Source organism: Tiliqua scincoides, chromosome 3 (genome assembly GCF_035046505.1).
Source record: "Tiliqua scincoides isolate rTilSci1 chromosome 3, rTilSci1.hap2, whole genome shotgun sequence".
Taxonomy (NCBI): domain Eukaryota; kingdom Metazoa; phylum Chordata; class Lepidosauria; order Squamata; family Scincidae; genus Tiliqua; species Tiliqua scincoides.
Window position 1 is genome coordinate 27702432 of NC_089823.1, and position 21879 is coordinate 27724310.

Consider the following 21879-nt stretch of genomic DNA (forward strand, 5'->3'; position numbering starts at 1 on the left):
ACTTGTGAGTAGTCTGTGAAAAATGTACAAATAGTAATGTATAGCAGCTTAATGTGGTGAGATCAGAAACTGACAGTTCAGATTCTAGTGCAGTGTTTGTTTGAGCCGTTTCTGCCCAATGTTGCATATATGCAACAGGGACCAGTGGGCAAAAATGGATTAATTATGTGTTGGTGACAACAGTGTGCATAGAACTAGTGACCACGAATTGCTTAAGAAATTACTGATCACTCATTAACCTGAGCTCTTCTTCTTCTTTTTTTTTTAGTGCTCTTATTAAACAAGTGAACAAATCTATAGATGGAACTGCTGATGATGAAGATGAAGGTGTCCCTACTGATCAGGCAATCAGGGCAGGTCTTGAATTGCTTAAGGTAAACATCTCCTGGCATTTAGTGAAGACAGATTCTGTTTTTTTCTGATATTAAGAAAAAGATGTATTAAGATGCTTCAGATTCTAGATAATTTGACACTGAAAGAAATTTGACACTGCAAACCCTTTATCATTCTGGAATTAGTCAAGCATAACAAATTACTTCAGCTGAGATGAAAAGTACCATGAAAACCATTAACTTATTTCAATTTAAATCTCGTTATGGGAGTATATATGCAGGTTCACATATCAAGAGAAAACTTGTGAATCACCTGAAAAAAAGATGGCTGCATTTTTAAGCTACATACTGCTACTCCTGTGATTCAGTCTTTAGAAGCTGTTATGAATTCTTTCATTTGCTGCTACCTGTCATTGACATGCTGTAATGAGCTCATTATTGCAACTTTGAACAGCTGTCTCTTTGCACCAGTGATACAATTTTAAATTTGTTAGATTTGACAAAAGCAATAAACATCATGATATAATAAAGAAGAATAATTAATGAGAATCTTATTCTCATAAATTTCAAAAAAAGAAAAAAATAGGTACAGTAGCTTTTTTAATTTTTTAAATATTTTTCAAAAACAAATATAAACAAACACACTACGCAACACAAAAAACAACACACCACTACACAAAAGGGGTGCAGGAAATCATATAGCATATATCACTGAAACTAATAAATCATTACATATCTTAATCAATTTCCTCTTCTAAATTTACCTCTTAATATCATTTTTCATTCATCATTCATCTATCATATATCAAGTTATATATGTAGTACAATCATCTAAATGCCCTATCGTATATTTCTAAAACTTCATTTTCAACCAAGCATAAAAAGGTTTCCATTGTTCAATTTGTGTCGGTTTTCATTGGTGATCCAAAATTTCTGAAAGTTTGTCCATTTCCGCCACATTCATTATTTTCTCTCTTTTTCCTCACTCTCCATGGAACATGTCTCAAAATTTTGACTTTATTATCATCCACTAACCTATCCTTTTCCTGTGAGGCCTTCAGTAATTTATCTCTGTAAAAGGTTCTGATGAATTTCACATAAATTTCTCTTGGTAATTCATGTTTTCTCAGTTAAAAAGTGCCCACTCTTCTCACTGAATCCAGTTCTTTAGATATTTCCTCCATTGGTGTATCAATCCATTCTGATATTTATCTGACAATCCGTCGTGACATATCTTCTCCTTTCTCTTCTGGTATATTTTGCATCCTCACCACTCAAGCTGCACTATCCATCTGAATTTCCATTAACGTTGTCTCTGTATAAGTTGATCGAATTGTTTAGTTAAAGTATCTACGCTGGATTGGGTCTGTACAGATTGGTTTATTTGTTGCTGTACCAATGCCAAGTTTTTCCATATTAACTTGCATAGTCTGTTTCCAGTCTTTCCCTTTCGATTCCTCTTGTATTAATTTTCCACGTCCCGTCTCCGACACTGACGAGCTTCACACTTTCACTGTTTTACTTCATGGTTCCTCCCTGTAAAGCTCAAATATCTGTTATCAAACAAATCACTTTCACTTTCAGTTATCTATACATCACATCAACAATCAATCCTCTAATCACTCATCAACAATAACAAAATTATAAAGTCAAATAAAACCTTTTGCTCGCAATGTTTTTTAATACCGCTAAGAACAGCCCCACTGGATCAGGCCATAGGCCCATCTAGTCCAGCTTCCTGTATCTCACAGCGGCCCACCAAATGCCCCAGGGAGCACACCAGATAACAAGAGACCTGCATCCTCGTGCCCTCCCTTGCATTCTGGCATTCTGCCATAGCCCATTTCTAAAATCAGGAAGTTGCACATACGCATCATGGCTTGTAACTTGTAATGGATTTTTCCTCCAGAAACTTGTCCAATTCCCTTTTAAAGTCATTCAAGCCAGATGCCTTCACTACATCCTGTGTCAAGGAGTTCCACAGACCAACCACACGCTGAGTAAAGAAATATTTTCTTTTTGTCTGTTCTGATTCTCCCAACACTCAATTTTAGTGATTTTCCCCCTGGTTCTGGTGTTATGTGAGAGTGTAAAGAGCATCTCTATATCCACTTTATCCCTCCCATACATAATTTTGTATGTCTCAATCATGTCCCCCCTCAGGCGCCTCTTTTCTAGGCTGAAGAGGCCCAAACGCCGTAGCCTTTCCTCATAAGGAAGGTGCCCCAGCCCCGTAATCATCTTAGTCACTCTATTTTGCACCTTTTCCATTTCCACTATATCCTTTTTGAGATGTGGCGACCAGTACTGGACACAATACTCCACTGGTGGCCTTACAATAGATTTGTACAACGGCATTATAATATTAGCCGTTTTGTTCTCAATACCTTTTCTAATGATCCCAAGCATAGAATTGGCCTTCTTCACTGCCACCGCACATTAGGCTGACACTTTCATCGAGCTGTCCACCCCCCCAAGATCTCTCTCCTAATCTGTCACAAACAGCTCAAAACCCATTAGCCTATATGTGAAGTTTTGATTTTTTGCCCCAATGTGCATGACTTTACACTTACTTACATTGAAACTCATCTGCCATTTTGCTGCCCATTCTGCCAGTTTGGAGAGATCCTTCTCGAGCTCCTCACAATCACTTCTGGTCTTCACCACTTGGAAAAGTTTGGTGTAGTCTGCAAACTTAGCCACCTCACTGCTCAACCCTGTCTCCAGGTCATTTATGAAGAAGTTGAAAAGCACCAGTCCCAGGACAGATCCTTGGGGCACTCCGCTTTTGTATTGTTATATTGCACCTTGGTATCTACAGCTGATCCATTTCCGGACCCCACGTGGATAAGCGAATCTGCGGGGGTGTTCTGAGGTCTGGAGAGACTTTGCACATAAAAACCGGATGTACCTTTCTGGCACCTCCAGAGGCCTTTCTGAGGCCCATAGAGGCCTTATATGGCCTCTGCAGACTTCAGAAAGCCTTGTGGATGCCACCTGAGAACACCTCCAATTGTGTCTGGGAGCTCAGGTCCAGCCCTGCACCTTGGGTTCAGAACCCGCGGTGAGTTAAATCCATAGGTTTCCAACCTGTGGAGAAAGAAGTCAGACCTGTAGTGCTCAGGCAGAGAAAATATAAAGACAGCTACATTGATAGAAGGACTTCATTGCTGGTAAATGTTCATATTAAGTTATTTCAAATAGATAGCCATGTAAGATCAGAGCATTTGGTTACATTTTAAGAACACAATAACAGAATGAAACAAAGATTATGTTGTCAGCCTAGACAGAGATTGTTTTGAGCAACACAACAGAAAGTGTGATATTTAGCTATGTCAATAAGAACAGCATAAACATTCCTGACTCAGAATACATGTTCAGTTGTGTTTTTCGTGCCATTTGTGTTAATGGTAATCTATTTCAGTTTGTAAAATAATGGACAGCAAATAGGTAACTTGTTTTCTAGTAGTTTTCCCTGTGCTTGAATGATTTAGAAATACTCTAATCCTGTGATCAGCTAAACCATGCCTATCAGCTTATCTGCTGCAATCCTGACACAAGGAAAAATAGAACCTGTGCTGTTATTTTGGCCAACTTGTACTAAAGCAAGAGAAAAATGTAAATATTACCTATGGGCCTGTGTTTAGGTTGCAGGTGCTGCATAGCCTAATGATATTCTTGATAACTGAGAGTTGCTGGCCTGCATTCAGGTTTCTTGCCATGCATTCTGTGCATTTAATTGAGCAGTTGAGAGCTCCTGTTATGATTTGGAGTGTTGCCACTGAATACAGTTTGGTTTGTAGTGGATATTTTTTCTTCCTGGGGATTTCTGTTATCACTCTGTCATGGTATCTAAAATGATTATTGAAGAACTTCCCTCAGCAAAGTATAATAACTTGGATGGAAAAATAGAAGAGTTTAGAACAAAACTACCGTATTTCTCGCTCCATAAGACGCACTTTTCCCCCCCCAAAAAGTGGGGAGAAAAGTGTGTGCGTCTTATGGAGCAAATACTGCAAAAATAAAAATAAAAAAATAAAAAACAACAACAAACTTCTCCGCCCGCCCCCGCCCCCTGCCCGCTCGCTCTGCTCTGCGTGGGTGGGGCGGCAGTCTCGCTGCGCAAGCCCGCGTGTCTACTCAGAAGTAAGTCTCAGAGTCACTGGGGCTCACTCCCAGGAAAGCGTGGGTTGGGGTGCAGTCTCACTGCCCAAGCCCGGGAGTCTACTCAGAAGTAAGTCTCAGAGTCACTGGGGCTCACTCCCAGGAAAGCGTGGGTGGGGTGGCAGTCTCACTGCCCAAGCCCGGGTGTCTACTCAGAAGTAAGTCTCAGAGTCACTGGGGCTCACTCCCAGGAAAGCATGGGTTGGGTTGCAGTCTCACTGCCCAATCCTGTGCATGCCTACTCTGAAGTAAGTCCCATTAGAGTCAGGGGGGCTTACTCCCAGGAAAGCCTCTCTCTCCCTGCCCCCCCCAAGCCTGGAGCATCACATCCTCTCTCCCCCCAAGCCTGGAGCATCACAGCTTCTCTCTCCCCCCCCCAGCCTGGAGCATCACAGCCTCTCTCTCTCTCCCCCGCCCCCAAAGCCTGGAGCATCACAGCCTCTCTCTCTCTCCCCCGCCCCCAAAGCCTGGAGCATCACAGCCTCTCTCCCCCCCCCCCAAGCCTGGAGCATCACAACTTCTCTGCAACACAAACACTTCCCCCCCTCTCTCACACACAGGCTGCCCCCTTCTCTTACACACACAGATGCTCTGCCCCCCCCCACACACTCACACAGCAGGGGAGGGGCACTTTCACTCACCTCATCCAGCATCTGAATGTAAGCCCCCCCCATCACAAAGAAAAAACTGTCTCCTTGGTCAGAATGCCAGTGTTTGCTTATTGCACAAGCCCCAGGTAAGGCTCGGTTCTCACCATAAATCCAGAGGTTTGTTGTGTCTTGAGAATTCAAGTTGTGGTTGGACTTTCCACTTGTTCATTTGTATTGGAATCACGGAAGAACTGGTGAGGAGGTAGATGTGGTGTCAGCAGTGTGCCCTTTAAAGGTAAGGCCTGGGCATCCAGCAGAGTGTGCTGCACAGCTGCAGCCACTGGAAGGCAATAGGGCCCTCAGGGATATAAGGAGTACCTGAGGCAGAAAGGGTTTGTGGGTCTTGAAGGAGTGCAGGTTGGAGGTAGGAGAGGAGACTGACTGGGTTTATTGAATTTGGAATCTGACTGTGGATTGTGACTGGACTTGGATACCCTGACGGATTTGACTGACCTACCTGGAATCTGACCTTGGACTGTAATTTGGCTTATTGGCTCTGGACTCTGATTTGGCAACTCTGATTGATGGGACTGATTTACTTGGCATCTGTGGACTGGAACTGGACTCACTTTTGCTTGCTGCACTGGTGAGTTGCACAAGGGGGACTGATCAGCCTTAAGCGGGCACGAGGCCCAGTAGATTGGAATTTGGCAGAACATCATTGTAGCAGAAAGATAATGTGATCCCCTATTTGTGTGCACCTGCTTTTGTGAGCTTCATAAATTCTGACTCTAGCGATGATGAGTTCTTGGGGTTTCCAGAAAACTAGAGTACTCAAACCTTTAAGTCTCTCCATTTGTTAATGACAGTGATAATGGTTCTTAATGCCACTGTTGACTGCTGTTCACTTTACATGGTTCAAATGTTGTTCTGTTATAGTTTATTAAATATTTTATTACACTATTTGGTTCAGAATATTTTTTCCTGTTTTCCTCCTCTAAAAACTAGGTGCGTCTTATGGTCAGGTGCGTCTTATGGAGCGAAAAATACGGTAATCTTAAAAGTATCTTATCACTCTTGCAGGTGCTTTCGTTTACACACCCCATCTCATTCCATTCAGCTGAAACATTTGAATCCCTCCTAGCATGTCTGAAAATGGATGATGAAAAGGTGGCTGAAGCTGCCCTGCAAATTTTCAAGAACACAGGAGGCAAAATTGAGGAGGATTTTACACACATAAGATCGTGAGTCAAAGCAAATCTGTATTTTTGGTGTGCTATGCAGTTCCATCGTAAAGCATACTTTAGAAATATTGGACAAACTTGAAAGTTCAGGCAATTGTGAAACTGAGCTAAGGAACATTTTTGCTCCCTTGCCATGCAGATAGGTGTGAGTAGCATGATCATGATGTATTATAACATTGTGTGTGTGGTCCTGTGTAGAGAGTGATTACAAGGAATAGTATATAGCAGGGTTCCTCAAACCATGGGTTGCAACCTGATTGTTGATGGGTCTTGAAGCTGAATGAATTGGATGAATGTGGAACTCAAAGAATGCTTCAGATGGCAGCTCTGCCCTCCCATAAAAAGGATAAAAACAGAGCTGGTAAAATGAAACTTTTTTTTTTTTCTCTTTCAAAGCTGGGTGGGTCCTAATAGTTTTCCATTTTAAAAAGTGGATTCTGGTGGTTTGGAAACCACTACGTTATTGGAAAGGGTTCTGTCTTTTCTAGACTCTTCCCCCCCCCCCCCCACCGCTGAGTCTCATTTTCTCTTCTCAAAAATTTGGGGTTTTAGTGGTGTTTAGAGGGAAGCTTTGAATCTCAATCTAACCTAAACAAAAAACATGTTGGATTTAAAATCGATCTTGTCCCAAATCACAGTGAACTGATTTAAATATAATAACTTAAATTGAACTGGACATTGGGTAGGGCTGAAAATCTTACAAATTCCTTTTGGGGGGGGGGGATTTAAGGTTATTGCAGGTAGGCTACAGAGAGAATTTAATTGGTAGAACAGGGCTGGCTTCCCCATGTCATCTCCCCATATTTGTTTTATTTCAATTTAATATATATAATTTTAATTTATTTATAATCCCCTTATCTAGGGGAAAATAGCGCAGTTTCATTGCTTGCTGCATTCTCAAGAAAGCACTTCCTGTCTGATATCACTTCCAGCCATGACACCACTTCCAGGTTAATGACATCCCTTCCAGTGGGTCCTGGACAAATTATCATTTTGAAAAGTGGGTACCAGTGCAAAAAGTTTGAGAACTACTGGTATATACCATCCTGTCCTGCCCTTGCCTGCTGTCAGCTTAACATTTAGAAAGAGACTGCATCACTCCATGTCCACCTGATGTGTCTGACCTGCCTTTAAGTCCACTTTAGATGTAATATTTGAATAGGTTGTATATATGGGTTCCCACATTTCATCTGTAATATTGATCTCACTGTTGAGGCAGATGCATGTTGAATTTTATGAGCCCACATATTATTCAAACCTAATATTTGTGCAAAGAAGTTTGGCAGGACAATGAAACATGATTTCATTCACTATGTTTAGGAGAATGATCAGGGAACAATATTGTTTCATAGTAGGCTTCTAATCAATACCTGTTCTATCATATGGTGACTAGAGAGAATATCCATGGGAATCATCCATTACATGCTTCTATGTGTGTGCATATGCTTGGTTTTTAATTGCCCAGGCGTAGCAGGAGATGAGGTATCTTATTTGAAGTTACTTGTGCTTTGCCTGTCTGTCATATTGAGATCCACCCTGTAATATTGAGACCCCCCCATTGTCTTCAGAACTGCAATTGCATGTTGAGGACCGTTTGGCTTGCTGGGTTGTTGTAATAATTGCCACCATCTTCATTCAGTGAAATGCTATGGTTTTTGTACTGCGGATAAAATGGTGTATTTGTAGACTGTCTTTATTTTTCTCTTCCTTTTAAACTGTTAGTTTTATGATGGTTACATATTCATAGCAAACATTAATAAGTTTTTAATTTTTAAAAAACTTTTAGAGCTTTGCTTCCAGTTTTGCATCACAAAGCTAAAAAAGGACCACCTCGTCAGGCCAAGTACGCCATTCACTGTATTCATGCAATATTTTCCAGCAAAGAAACACAATTTGCACAGATATTTGAGGTAAACCTTTTTTTTTTTAAAAAAAAGATACTGTTATCTTACAATGCAGTCGTATTTTTCAAGGATGTTGTTATAATTCTGAATTGCTCAGTGAAAGGAACCAGCATATATCGTAACTGAATTGTATTAAATTGCTTAAGATGTGTTTCCTCAAGATATTTGAACTGTAATAGTAAATCTCTTAGTTATTGTGGACAACTGAAAGAAATTTTAATTTACTGTAGTAGGCTGCTAGTATAGGTATATGGAACTCAACATTTACTTTCATTTATAGTCATGATCTGTATTTTATATTTTAGCCACTCCATAAGAGTCTTGATCCAGGCAACCTTGAACATCTGATTACACCTCTGGTTTCCATTGGTCACATAGCCTTGTTGGCACCTGATCAGTTTGCCGCCCCGTTGAAGTCTTTGGTGGCTACCTTTATTGTTAAAGATTTGTTAATGAGTGACAGGGTAAGAATTTTTACCTTTTTTGGCAGTAAGACAGTGACAGGGTAAATAAAATAATAATAATAATAATAATAATATTAAAATATTCATATTCATATTCATATCATTATATGAAGTGAGTGTAGCTTTGCAGTTCAGGTTCTGTCAAAATAGGCCTTCCAGAGTCAGAAAGAATATTACACACAGCTCCCTAAAATTAAATGAGGCAAAACAAATTTTAAATCTGATAACAGATTAAGGGCACAATCCTAAAAAGGATATCAGGCTCCACAGCCCCTTGTGCCGGCCCACCAGTGTTATGAAAGTGCTGTTAAGCATTTTCCCACCACCAGGAGAGGAGGGAGGCCAGCGCAAGGACGTGCACCGGCCTCCATGCACCAGTATGAGTCCTAGGGAAAGGTAAGTTTGCGTTGGCTGAACTCGACTGGCGCAGGGGTCTGGGAGGAACATGGGGAGTGCAGGGAGGTGGCAGGAGAGAGGCATTTCAGGGCACAGGGTGGTCAAAGTTGTGAACTAACAAAATATAAAATTTTATCTAGATGCCAGGAAAGAAGACCACTAAGCTTTGGGTGCCAGATGAAGAAGTTTCTCCTGAGACACTTGTCAAGGTGAATTGCTTTTTTTTAAAAAAAGTATTTTACGTAGTTATTTTGACTGTAGCATATTGGGTAAGAGGCACTTTTTCAAGTGGGTGCTCCTTTTTTTAGCAGGGGGAGAGTAATTGGCCCACCTCACCCCAGCACTGTCTGTTCTAGTGGCTGTCTGCTGGTATTCATTTGCATCTTTTTAGATTGTGAGCCCTTTTGGAACAGGGAGCCATTTAGTTATTTGATTTTTCTCTGTAAACCGCTTTGTGAACTGTTAGTTGAAAAGCGGTATATAAATACTGTTAATAATAATAATAATAATAATAATAATATTTCTGCCGAACTAAACTACTACCTTTTATTTTCAGACTCATTTATTTCTGTGTCTGATCTCTGACCTCAGTATACTGTGCAGTCACATTCTTGAAATGTTTGATACAGTAGACAGAACTTAGGTTTGAAATAGTTGTAATGAATATCATATGTAATCAGTTTATGACTACTTTTCAATTCCTGTTCTCAACAGTAATCTGTTACTGGCATACGTTTTTAGTATAATTAATTTTTGTGGCACCTGACAAACTTCTCTCTAATTTGTCTTCACAATTGCTTTGCAAGGCAGATTTCTATATTAAAGAGACCAGTTGTACGCATTACACATTTTACAGTCAGACATCTAAGGCATTAAATCTTCAAACAGGTGATAAATGTGATTTTGCCATAGTGTGTACATACTTCTGTAACAGCCTTGACCTTTTTGTTTTGAATTATACAAGGGTTACAGGTTGATCTGTTTGTTCTGAAAACATTTGTATTAATGGAATATTACTGAAGGCAGTGGATTCTGCAAACATTTTTTTGGATCTAATTTTCAGCTTCTGAAGAAGATATATCTAAATATCTGTGTGAGTGAGTGAGAGAGAGAGAGAGAGAGAGAGAGAGAGAGAGAGAGACCTGGTCGTATACAGGAGTGTTCTGTGGTGGGTGATTAAGATCTATCAGCAGTCTTTATATGGCTGCTTATATAATGGACCCTGTCTCACCCATTTGTGAAACTTTTTGAGATGCTTCCTAAGTTCTGCTTGGCTGATCTAAATGTTTATTTAGACATTTGTATGTTGCCTTTCAGCTTCCAAAGAGTCCTTCAATGTGGCTCACATTTGGTTTAAAAAACAGTTCTTTCCTCTTTTCCTTCTCCCCAGGCAGATGGTAGTTCTCTGTAGGAGGGGGTCTATTTCTGAAAGCACAGCTGGTAAAATTTGTAGTAAATGTTTAAATGTCCCAGCTGGGGACATTTAAACATACCTGGTGGGTTGTGAAGTCCCCCGAAGGGTCCTGGAGGCTTGCAGCCCTTCTGCAAGCCTTCCCACTGCAGCAGTGAGCTCGGGGCCACTCCCCTTAAGGGGGAATGGCCCACTTTCATTTCCCCTGGTGGGTCACAAGCCACCAGTTTGGGAACCGCTTCTCTATAGGAAACTGGCGGGTAGAAACCAGTATATGAAAGAGTTGGAAAAGACGAATACCTCAGAAAGTATCTAAGATACCTTTATCTTCCATTGATAATTGTCCTTGGTGTCAGTCTACATAAAGATAAAGGGGATGATGTTATATGTAAGTGCTATTCTGGGTTATTAGCAACCATTGATGAGTAAAGAACAGTTTTAACCCCTGCTAACTGGGTAAGAGGCACTCTTTCAAGTGGGTGCTCTTCTTAGCAGGGGGAGAGTAACTAGCCCCCCTCACCCCAGCAGCATCTTTTCTAGTGGCTGTCTGCTGGTGTTCTTTTGCGTCTTTTTAGATTGTGAGCCCTTTTGGGTCAGGGAGCCATTACTTATTTGATTTTTTTCTCTGTAAACCACTTTGTGAACTTTAGTTGAAAAGCGGTATATAAATATTGTTAATAATAATAATAATAATAAATACTCATTAAAGCAAGTGCTAAAAACATGAGAGCCCTCAAAGGTCCATCTATTCTAGCATTTTTTAATAATAATAATAATAATAATAATATATCTGCTACTTGTTGGCAAGTTAGATGCTTGTCGATAAGCGTAAAATGTTTTCATTACATATGCTTTATGTGACTGTTAGAAATGATATACAGTTGTGCGTCACTTATCGACAGGGATCAAACCCTGGGAAGTCAGCAGCAAAATTTAAAGGTAACAGACCCCTCCAGTTGTTATAAATTGAGGATGTCAGTTTTATCCACATAGTAGTTGCCCTTGATGTTCTGATGGTAACACCCATAGTTCAGTCAAAGAGCATTTGCTTTGCATGCAGATTTCAGGTTCAGTCCTCAGCATCTTCATATAGAATTGGAAAGATCCCTGCCTTGAAAGCCTAGAGGTTTGCCAGCAGTCAGTGTAGATCAGCAGTTTTCAAACTCTCCGGAAGTTTGAAAACAGCTCTAAGTTCTTGCGGGGGTAGGGGAAGGCAGCGGCGCATTCCCTAGGATCGCACCACTCAGGGGGCTGCAGGGGCTTGAGTGCACTTACCCAATGCTCCTGCAACCTCCTGGGGGTGTGGGGAGCCCTGCGTGACCTTCTGCAGGGCTCCCCGCAGCTTCAGAAGTGGGATCCTTGGGATCGCGCCACTGCCTCCTCCCTGCCCCTGCCCCTTAAGGGGGCAGAGGCCAGGGCCCGCAGGCTGGGGTTTCGTGACACCCCAGTCTGAAAAGCCCTGGTGTAGACAATATTAACCTAGATAGACCAATGATCCGATTCAATAAAAGACAGCTGTATATGACAATATAACTTCTCTTCAAAGCTAGCGCATAGCTACCAAACAACATTCTGTATACAGGTGCAGCCTATTTATCCACGGATTTTTTTTTAATCTGCGGATTTGTCTCAATGTGAATGGGGTGGGGGAACCGAAAGTCACACACACCTTTGCCTCCTTTGCCCTGCGCTGGCATCTTGATCCATTTCTAGGCAGCCCTAAACACTGCAAAAAGGCTCTGCCTTGCCCAGGCAGGGAAATAGCCTTGGAGCCCTGGAAGAGGTTCCCCTTGCAAAGGAACTCCTGGAGCCCCTGAGCCAGCAAAGAGACTGAAGAGAGGAAGGGGGGGCCGAAAATCTCTGTAGCCAGAACACGTGCAGCAAGGTGGAGCACTCACTCACTCATGGGCAGGTGTGGTAGCAACAGAGGGGATTGCTTTAAAAAACCCAGGGAGTGTTTGCCAAATTCCCCCTCCCCATTGAGATGGTGCAGGCAATCACCGACACAAGCAACACTCCCCCCCCCCCCCATGGTGCAGGCTATCACGGACACAAGCAAGCCTTCCCACTAAGCAAAGCATGAGATTTAGACTACAATCCTCTCCACACTTTCCTGGGAGTAAGCCCCATTGACTACAATGGGGCTTACTCCTGAGTAGAAACGCATAGGGCTGGACTCTTTAAAGATCAGCATCCCATGTGAAAGAAGCAGCTGGCAACGGGGTGGGCTGAGTATGGAGGGGAGAGGATTGATAACAGCTGCCTTAGTTTCCTTCCATCTGGAAGTGTCAGGCTGCAGTGTATTTGCGTAACTCTATGGAATTTAGCACAATGCGTCTTTTGTTAATCGCGCCGAGTCACGGAACAGAACTAACGCGGATAAATAGGCTCCACCTGTAGTGATTTCTCTCCCGCTGTTGTGATTGCTGTTTGCTAATGCTGACTCTGGGTTGAAAGAGGAAGGCACCTGTTACTCTGTTAAAGACAAGCCACTGCTACCTAGTTGTCCTTAATTGATATATATTCTTGTTTCAGATGTGTGTCCATGTAGGATAACATGGCCATGGTCTTAGAAATTGTAAGATAAGAACCAGAAACGGCACCTTTCTACTCTGCTCTGTTTCCTCCACGTGTTGGTGGAACAACTGTGGGGAGGACTATTTTATAAAGTGGTAGAACTACATCTTCTTGTGAGCCCACTTCCAGCTTCCCTTAAAGAGTGAATAGCAAGTGTACATTTTGGAATTTAGTACAAGGTTCAGTCAGGTCCATTAGGAGGTTCTGCATTTTCTGATAAAGGTTTTTCCAGTTTTTCTGCTACATGACTAGATACTAAAGATATTGTATCAATCTATGATAAAAGACATAATTTATTTTTATTTGTGAACATTATTTCAGATCCAGGCCATCAAGATGATGGTTCGGTGGTTGTTGGGAATGAAGAATAACCACAGTAAATCAGGAACATCTACCCTGAGGTTGTTGACAACAATATTACACAGTGATGGTGACCTGACAGAACAGGGAAAAATTAGGTATTTAACTAGGACTCTTTTGGGGGGGGAAAAAAACACATTCTAGCTCATCCAGTGATAGCATCCAGAACAGAATGCTGATTGTGTCCAGCAGTGCATGCTTGGTCAATAAGGAGTATGGATTTTACAGACCTCTCCAATCAGATGCTGATATTAAGAAAGCCAACAGCTAACTCCATTGTTTCACAGTGCACGTATATTTCCTAATCCAGTGTTGTAAACCTCACATGTAGATGCAAAGTGCTAGATACAAACATTCAGTGGGAAAGGGCATATATGACTTGCACAAATCAGTCTAATGATTTCACACTAATTGGCCCGTCTTTTGCTTATTTTTCAGCAAACCTGATATGTCTCGTCTGAGACTAGCTGCTGCTAGTGCTATTGTGAAGTTGGCACAGGAGCCTTGCTATCATGAAATCATCACTTTAGAACAGTACCAGCTGTGTGCATTAGCAATTAATGTAAGAAAATAGGAATGGGGAGGGCATTTGGGGAAGGAGTTGGGCATTGAGATACACTTACATGCGCCAATTAACTTAAAGCCTGATGTGATCTTCCCAACACACATGCATCGTTTTACAAATGTGATGTATGTTTTGAAATACCCTGGATGTATTTTTTTTCTTAGATATTTACTGAGCAAGTACTGATTGTAAAAAATGCCTTTTCTTTCTTCCAGGATGAATGTTATCAGGTTAGACAAGCATTTGCTCAGAAACTTCACAAAGGTCTATCAAGGCTACGGCTACCGCTGGAGTATATGGCCATTTGTGCATTGTGTGCAAAAGACCCAGTAAAAGAGAGAAGAGCACATGCACGACAATGCTTAGTGAAAAACATAAATGTGAGAAGGGAATATCTAAAGCAGCATGCAGCAGTTAGTGGTAAGAAATCAACGACCATAATCAGAAGCTTGTACAGTTTATTTGAAGTGTTTTATTTGCCCCATTTTATGAACCTTTTGTCCTCCACCAGCATGTGTGCTGAGGCATTCTTTGACTGAATCCCCTCTCATGATCATGATGCAAAGTCATGAATACCCCCAAAGAAGCACACAGGAGCTTTAAACTTCCCTTACCTTCCTTCACAAACAGCACATAACCATCCTGTCTCTTGGTTCTCTGTGACATTTTACTCTCAAAATATTCTGTGCAATTTAAAACATTTAATTTTGTGAAATTATAACATCCAGGGGTCTATCCGGAAACTGCACTTCTCAATTTCAGATGTGCATGAGCTATTTGTGCTAGATCAGCGTTTCTTAAACTGTGGGTCATGACCCACTTGGTGGGTCACAACCTGATGGTTGGTAGGTCATGAAGCTTTAGCTGATAGCAGAGAAGGCAAAGGCACGGAGGAGCCCTGTGGAAAGTGAAACTGAGCCACATCATGAGTTTCTTTGCAAGCAGGCAAACTTGCCTTAGTCAACTGGAAAGGGCAAGCTGAGAGGAATCTGAGAACAGAATGGTCCCAATCTGATGAACGCAGCCCCCAAAAGCACCCAAGAAGGAATTCCCTCCCTCCAAGTTTACAAATGTATTGCGCTCTGTGGAAAATGAAACTAAACCACAGATTTGCATTTCCTCACAAGTGCTTTGGCTTGCGGGCTGGTCAGGCAAAGAGGAATGCAAGGCCACCAGAATGGTCTCGATCTAATGAAAGTGGTGTACAACAAATGCTTCAGAAGGCAGCCCCCCCCCCCCATAAAAAGAATAAAACAGAGACTTGAGCTGGTAAGATGATTTTTTTCTTTTTTACACCTTTAAAGATAGGTGAGTCCTGATAGTGATATGGTTTAAATGTAAGAACTTACTGTAGATACTCATGCATAGTAGGTGAAATTTTTGCCAAGTAATCAAGCTCCAATTCTCACTTCACCTTATCTCTGGGTCAATCAGAGGGCTGAGCCTTTCAACTCTGAACAGTTTCATTTCTCAAGGGGCAGGCAGGCAGCAGGCAGTGCAGAGACAGTTTCTATGGCAACTGGGAAATTCCAGCCAAAGTTAACCTTTTAATCTCCTTCCTTCTGCAGCCTGGTTCTGCTTGGCAAATGCTTGCAAAGCAGGTCTGTTTTTTTGAAACACCAGGATGGGACCCTCCTTCCCAGGCTACAATTCAGTGCACCATTACTTAAGAATAACACCCATGGAAAGCAGTGGGTCTACTTCTGAGTAAAAAGGGTTGCAAATATATGCAGCTGTATCTCTCTGCTGTGAATTGAATTGCACACTCCCAGTTATGTGTTATAGGTTGTATGTTGTATGTAGAGCTTCTCGCTTAACACACCAGATACCTTATAGGTGGATTTGATTCATGGTTCAGCCTTTTTCACTGGCATATCTCTTGGCAGCCCATTTCCATAAATTGTACCCTTCATATTAGCAAAATGTTTGTAATTAATAATACAAGCCCTCATCTCCTCTCTATGAAAGCCCAGACTTCATGTATTTATCACAGTGTTTTCTCTTTTCATCTGTTTGAAGAACAGAAGACTCTGCGTTTGCACTGTTTTGCACCAGAAGTGCTGAGAAATTCTGGGTGATTGATCACTTTCCATATTGAATGAATGAATGAATGAATAAACCTTTATTAGGCATAGATAAAGAAATCATAAAAGCAAACATAATCAGTCCTAATCCCGTTTATCAAAAACGGAGTTAAGATACTAAATTACTAATAATACATTTACAGTTCAACATAAAATATCAATATTTTTGACAAATTACATTAAAAAGGCTTAGAAATAGCTAAAAGTAAAAATTTAGAAACTCCCTCTAGCACATCTGGTGAGCAGTCATTTAAGAGACACTTCAGTTTTGCCTCATCCAAAAGTCCATTAATTTTGCCGAGATGTGGAGTCATGTAAGTGTGGCGGGATCTAGTGTGCCGAGGACAATAAAAAAGAATGTGTATGATTCAACATTTCCCAAATTACAAGGGCAGAGGTGTTCTTTATATGGTATTTGCCTATATCTGCCTTCTGTGACCTTGGATGGAAACACATTGAATCTTGCCAAGGAGATTGCACGACGTTCAGAAGTGTTGATCAGAATACTCGGATAAGGAGCCATTTGCCCATACTTAAGCAGGATAGAGAAATTAAGAGAAATTAAGGGAGCAAATTCTAGAAGCAAGTTCAAAGAGGTTTTGTGCCTCAATGTCTAGCATTCTTTGCTTTACCCTTTGATAAACTCCAGGGAATGGATAGAAACTTAAAAAATCCAATGAAAAGCCAATTGATTCAATTTTCGATTTAATTTGGCTATACCATTTAGAAGAACCAGACTCGGATAACATTCTGGATAGGAGACTGCCTGGTTTCACGTTATAATGTAACTGGAGCCAATAGCGTATGGTTAAAAGCCATGCTCTTGATATTAAGAGCAATTGTCGGGTCTCCAAACATAATGCAGAGTATGGTACAGATTTAGGCAAACCCAGAATAGCCCTCAAAAATTTAGCTTGGATACTCTCAAGGGTGTGATTTATAGCGCTAATCCAGATTGGGCACCCGTACAGGAGCTATGCCGATACTTTGGCATTAAATACCTTGAGAGCAGATGGTATATAACGATTGCCCTGACTAAAAAGAATCGATTGGTGCTCTGCAAAGTGACACGGGCCAAGTTTGTAACCAATTTTTGATGAGTACCCCAGCAAAGATTGTAGTGGAAGTGAATTCCAAGATATTTAAAGCTTTTGACCTGTTCTAGTTTCTCCCCTCCAATAGACCAAGTGCCTGGGCTCCATGATTTTGAAAAGACCACAACTTTGATTTTCTGAGAGTTTAATTTGAGTTTGTTACATTTCAGATAGTCAGATGTTCTATTTAAAAGTCGCTTAAGTCCAATAGGCGTACAGGAAACTAGCACTGCATCATCCGCATAGAGCAATGCTGGAATATGCATTGAACCAAGTTTAGGAATATGTCCATCTATCTAAAGCAAAAAGGGGCTAAAATCTTATAGAAAAGGATTTAAAAGAGTGGGTGCTAAAATGCACCCCTGTTTCACTCCCCTTTCGACCTGAATTTTGGGGGTCAATTTCCCCGAAGGTGTAAATTTAATTTGGCAGGTGGTGCCTGTATAAAGTTTCTGAATAAGCGTTAGAAGTCTAGGGTCTATATTCAGTTTAACTAGTTTGACTCTGTTAATAGATCGCTGTTATGGAACAAAGGCTCCTTTAAGATCCAGAAAAGCAATATATAATTTTTGATTTTTTAGCCTTGTGTACTTGTCAGTCAAATGAGCTAAAACAGCACAGTGATCAACTGGTGAAGATCCTTTTCGAAATCCTATCTGATCCCACCCTGGAAGGCCCAGATCTTCCATCCAGGATTGTTGTTGGCATCCTTCAGTCTCGGAAGACTATGGTGTCACGCTCTGAATGGTGGTTCTGGAACAGAGTGTCCTCTCCAGTGCACAAAGCCTGGATAAAGTAGGCATGGAGGATAGGCTGTTACCCATGCAGCAAATCCCCCCTCTCCACGTCGCTGAAATGGTCCAATGGAAAGGCAGAGGCCAATACGGTTGGTTCCAGCAACATCGCAGGAGTTGCCAGAATGTGACTGTGTTCAGCCATGAACTGCCTCAGGGACTCCGGCTCCGGATTTTGCCTCGAGGTTGACTCCTGAAGCCTTTTCCATAACTGGATGTAGCCACAAGGCAGTGGAGGTTTGGGATCAGAGTTTTCCTTCTCTCAGATGAGCTGCCTTCCCAGGCTGACGAGTCCCATCTACCCGGTGGCTGTTTAGTCGCCTCTTATGACAAGTACAGCCAAACTGAGGGCCTATTCTTATCCCCAGCCCCCAGGGGAATCTATCCAGGATAGCAGCTTGTTTAAAAGATGTTTTGCATAAAGTTTTCCCCCCACTGGTAAAAGGCTTATAGGTCTAAAATTGGAGGGATCACGATGGTCGCCTTTTTTGTAAATAGGCACTATAGTTGCATTTGTCCATTCAGCTGGTATTATACCTTTTTGGTCCACCACTGTAAATAATGATAGAATAGGGGCCCACCATTCCGGGTCCACTTTCAGGATCTCCAACAATACCAAGTCTGACCCAGGAGCTTTCCCTTGTTTACTTTGAGAGACTAGCTCTATAATTTCTTCAGGGGCTGCAGGAGGCCATGGGGTGGTTGCTAAAGGCTTTAAAGTAAAAGATGTTAAGCCACTTTCACCCTTTTGGCAGTATAAGGCGGAGAAATAGCGGCACCACTTGTGCGGGGAGATGACCATCTGAAAGCGAGGTGCAGACTTTCCGTATTATGTTTCAGCTTTTTTACTGTGCTGGTTTTCAATCACTGTTGCATACATGAATTGATGACCAAAAACTAGCTATTGGTGGGGCTTTCACAGTCAACTAGCTACCTTCCTTCCTGCCTTGCTGGCCCTGCAAAGCATTCTGGAGCAGGACCTGCCTTTTTTTGCCATCATTCCATTTTTTTCACGTACTCCTACAGGTCCTGTTGAGCGTCCCTGGGAGTACATGAATACCAGGTTGGGAACCACTGTTTTACTGGTATGTTGTTTACAGTGCACTTACTCTGATAGTGTTTACAAAAAGGTGGTGAAGACCAGAATTTAAAAAGAATAAAAATGTATCTTATGATCTTTTATTATGTTTTTAATAAATTAGAGACTACAGTTCTTAGGTAACAATTAGTGGTAGGTTATTTTTCAGGATCTGGCCTCAGGTAAAATCAGACAAAACTATAGTCAGACACCCCCTTAAGTTTAACCCCCAACTTATCCAAGGGTCATAGAAAATTCCATGATTGTTGGCTCAAAGCCTGCCCTCAACTTATCTGTGGGGTCGACTTATAGGCGAGTATCTGCGGTGAATTGGGCTGGGGTTCAGTAGGGATGAAAATCCTACTGATTTTTTTTTTTGTGGGAGGGTTATCGCAGGCTGGCTACAGAGAAAGTTCGTTTGGTGGAACAGAGCTGGCTTCCCCATCTCATTCCCCTTTATTTAATTATTTGTTTTACTTTAATTCAATTATTTATAATTATTTTAACTTGCTTGATGATATCACTTCTGAACATGACCTCACTCCCGGTGGGTCCCAGATAGATTGTCATTCTTAAAAATTGGGTCCCGTTGCTAAAATTTTGAGAACCACTGTGCGAGTTAACAGTGAGGGATGTTTTCTGTCCAGGTTCAGAAATACACTTTTCTTCATTTCATTGTTCAGAACTGGACCCTAATGCTAAAAGCACATTTTAGGACTGAGCCTGGTAAAGCTTTGCTTTTAGTCTCTATTACAGCTTCTCATCCCAATTTCTTGCTTCTCTTCTTCTTTATAACATTGCAGCAGTTCTGTCGCTGACTAGAGTAGAGTTTATGCATTGGCAGTCAGCTGAACTAAGCTGAGGTTAAACAGTGTACAAGCAAACATCTACCCTGCAAACATCTGCTAGGGAGGGTGGTTAAAAGGGAAGCTATAGTGGAGAGAGAACCTACAGGTTGGGAAGCCTTTGACAGCAGTGGCTGCATACAGAAGCAGCCACTTCAGAAGCGCTGCATCAGATTGCTAAATGTCAGCCATGACTATTATAACCAAGTTGGAGGGAGGAATCTCCCCCCCCCCAAAATGTATCTTCAAATACCTATTCTAAAAGGAAGGAGCTGTTATTAACCCTTCAACTACTTGCACAGGTCCTGTGAAGAGAACTTTCACAGATCCTAAGAAGAGAACCTTAAAAGGGGTTTATCTGGTGAGATTTGAGTTCCGCTAGGGCTTCTGTATGCTACTAAAAGACCTAATGCTGAAAGAGTGTTTTTGGTGACTTGTTCTTGCCTGTAGATTTTAAGGAACTGAGACTTTGTCAGTCAATAAGAACAAAAGGGTGTTGAGGCATGTCCATTTTCTTTACATCTGAAGTAAACTTGTCTCACAGGTTACAGGATGTTTCTCTTTTCCTTTTCTCTCTCCCAGCCAACTGTCTGTCCCCTTGGTATGTGAGCAACACTTGACCTATTTTTAGCTCAGACAATGTCATCAGATGTGATGACTACCTCCTCTTGTCACTTTTTAAGTATAGAACTTCGCCGCTTAGAAAAAATTCTCTCTTCCCATTTAACCTCTATATGTTTCTTAACATTTCCTTCTGGAAAGTAGTTGTGCTAGCTAATTTAGGCTGTAGTCTTCAGCATGCTAGCTAGGACATGTGCCGTTGAATGTGGTTAACTTTGAGTAAGATGTGGCTAACTTTGAGTAAGATTGCTTAGCAATGCACTGTTACTGTGTCTGTAGAGAAAATAAACAGTTGTGGCTCTACAGTGAATTTTAATTTCAATATTTGTACCCAGCCTTTCCTTTCTGTAAGATGTGTTCATAATATACACTTTAAGTAACTGTTAGAAGTGATATACAGTAGTGCATTGCTTATCGATAGGGATGTGGTCCAACACCCCAGTCGCCAAGCAAGGCTTAACGTTATACAAAGCTTCTGAAGGTGAAGGAAGTCGTTCTCCCTTTGCCTCCAGAGGCTTTTCTAAGCCTCACAGAGGCTCAGAATGCCTGTTTTGGGCAAAAACATGTGACTAAGTCACATGCTTTTGACCAAAATGGGCATTTTGAGACTCGTAAAGACAGCATGCTGGTGCATGCTGCCTCTGTGAGGCTCAGAAAATCCTCCGGAGGTGAAGAGAGCACAGTTCCCCTTGCCTTCAGAGGCTTCTCATAATGTCAAGCCTTGCTTCAGAGGCTGGGAGTGGGGGTGAACTTGGACCAGTAGCAGCCATCCCATATGCGAGCTGTCGCTGGTTGGAACATCGCTAAGTGACGCTCCCCTGTATTATAGAAAAAGTCTTAGTGTGTCTAGTGCTGTTGCAGGTTTGAAGTACTTCATATACCTTTCATTTTATCCTTGGGCCCAAATCTTAACCAACTTTCCATCACTGACATAGCTGTGCCAATGGGGCATGTGCTGCTTCCTGCAAGTGAGTGGTAGTCATGGAGGCCTCCTCAAGGTAAGGGAATGTTTGTTCCCTTACCTTGGAGCTGCATTGCCCTTACCTTGGTGCTGGAAAGTTGGTTAGGAGTTTGCCCTTAGTTATTTTTCTGCTCATGTACGGGGATAGCACAAGGTTCTTGCACACAGAAAGCCAAATGCAATCCTGATTTGGCTTTTTGCTTGTACAATATGTTGTACAAGATGTCATACACAAATTCATTTCTGTGCAATTTTTCTGCATGCACAGCTGCATACAGATCAGTGCAAAATGCCACCTTATTTCTGCAGGCACTCCTTAAGATTTAATCTTGTATCTTCTGATCCGTGTAAAAAGTCTGTATGGAAGAGGTTCCCAAACTTCTCAGGAAGAGTTT

The 21879-nt window shown here is 41.6% G+C and overlaps 1 protein-coding gene across 1 annotated transcript in view; it reads left to right on the forward strand.

Annotated features, from left to right (window-relative positions):
• Positions 1-21879, forward strand: part of PDS5B (PDS5 cohesin associated factor B) — a 97689-nt gene that overhangs the window by 62367 nt on the left and 13443 nt on the right. Inside the window, exons 18-25 of the mRNA XM_066619848.1 lie at positions 269-374; positions 6170-6330; positions 8117-8240; positions 8540-8698; positions 9235-9303; positions 13404-13540; positions 13881-14004; positions 14223-14427. Coding sequence (XP_066475945.1) covers positions 269-374; positions 6170-6330; positions 8117-8240; positions 8540-8698; positions 9235-9303; positions 13404-13540; positions 13881-14004; positions 14223-14427 — 1085 coding nt within the window. The remainder of the gene's footprint in view (positions 1-268; positions 375-6169; positions 6331-8116; positions 8241-8539; positions 8699-9234; positions 9304-13403; positions 13541-13880; positions 14005-14222; positions 14428-21879) is intronic.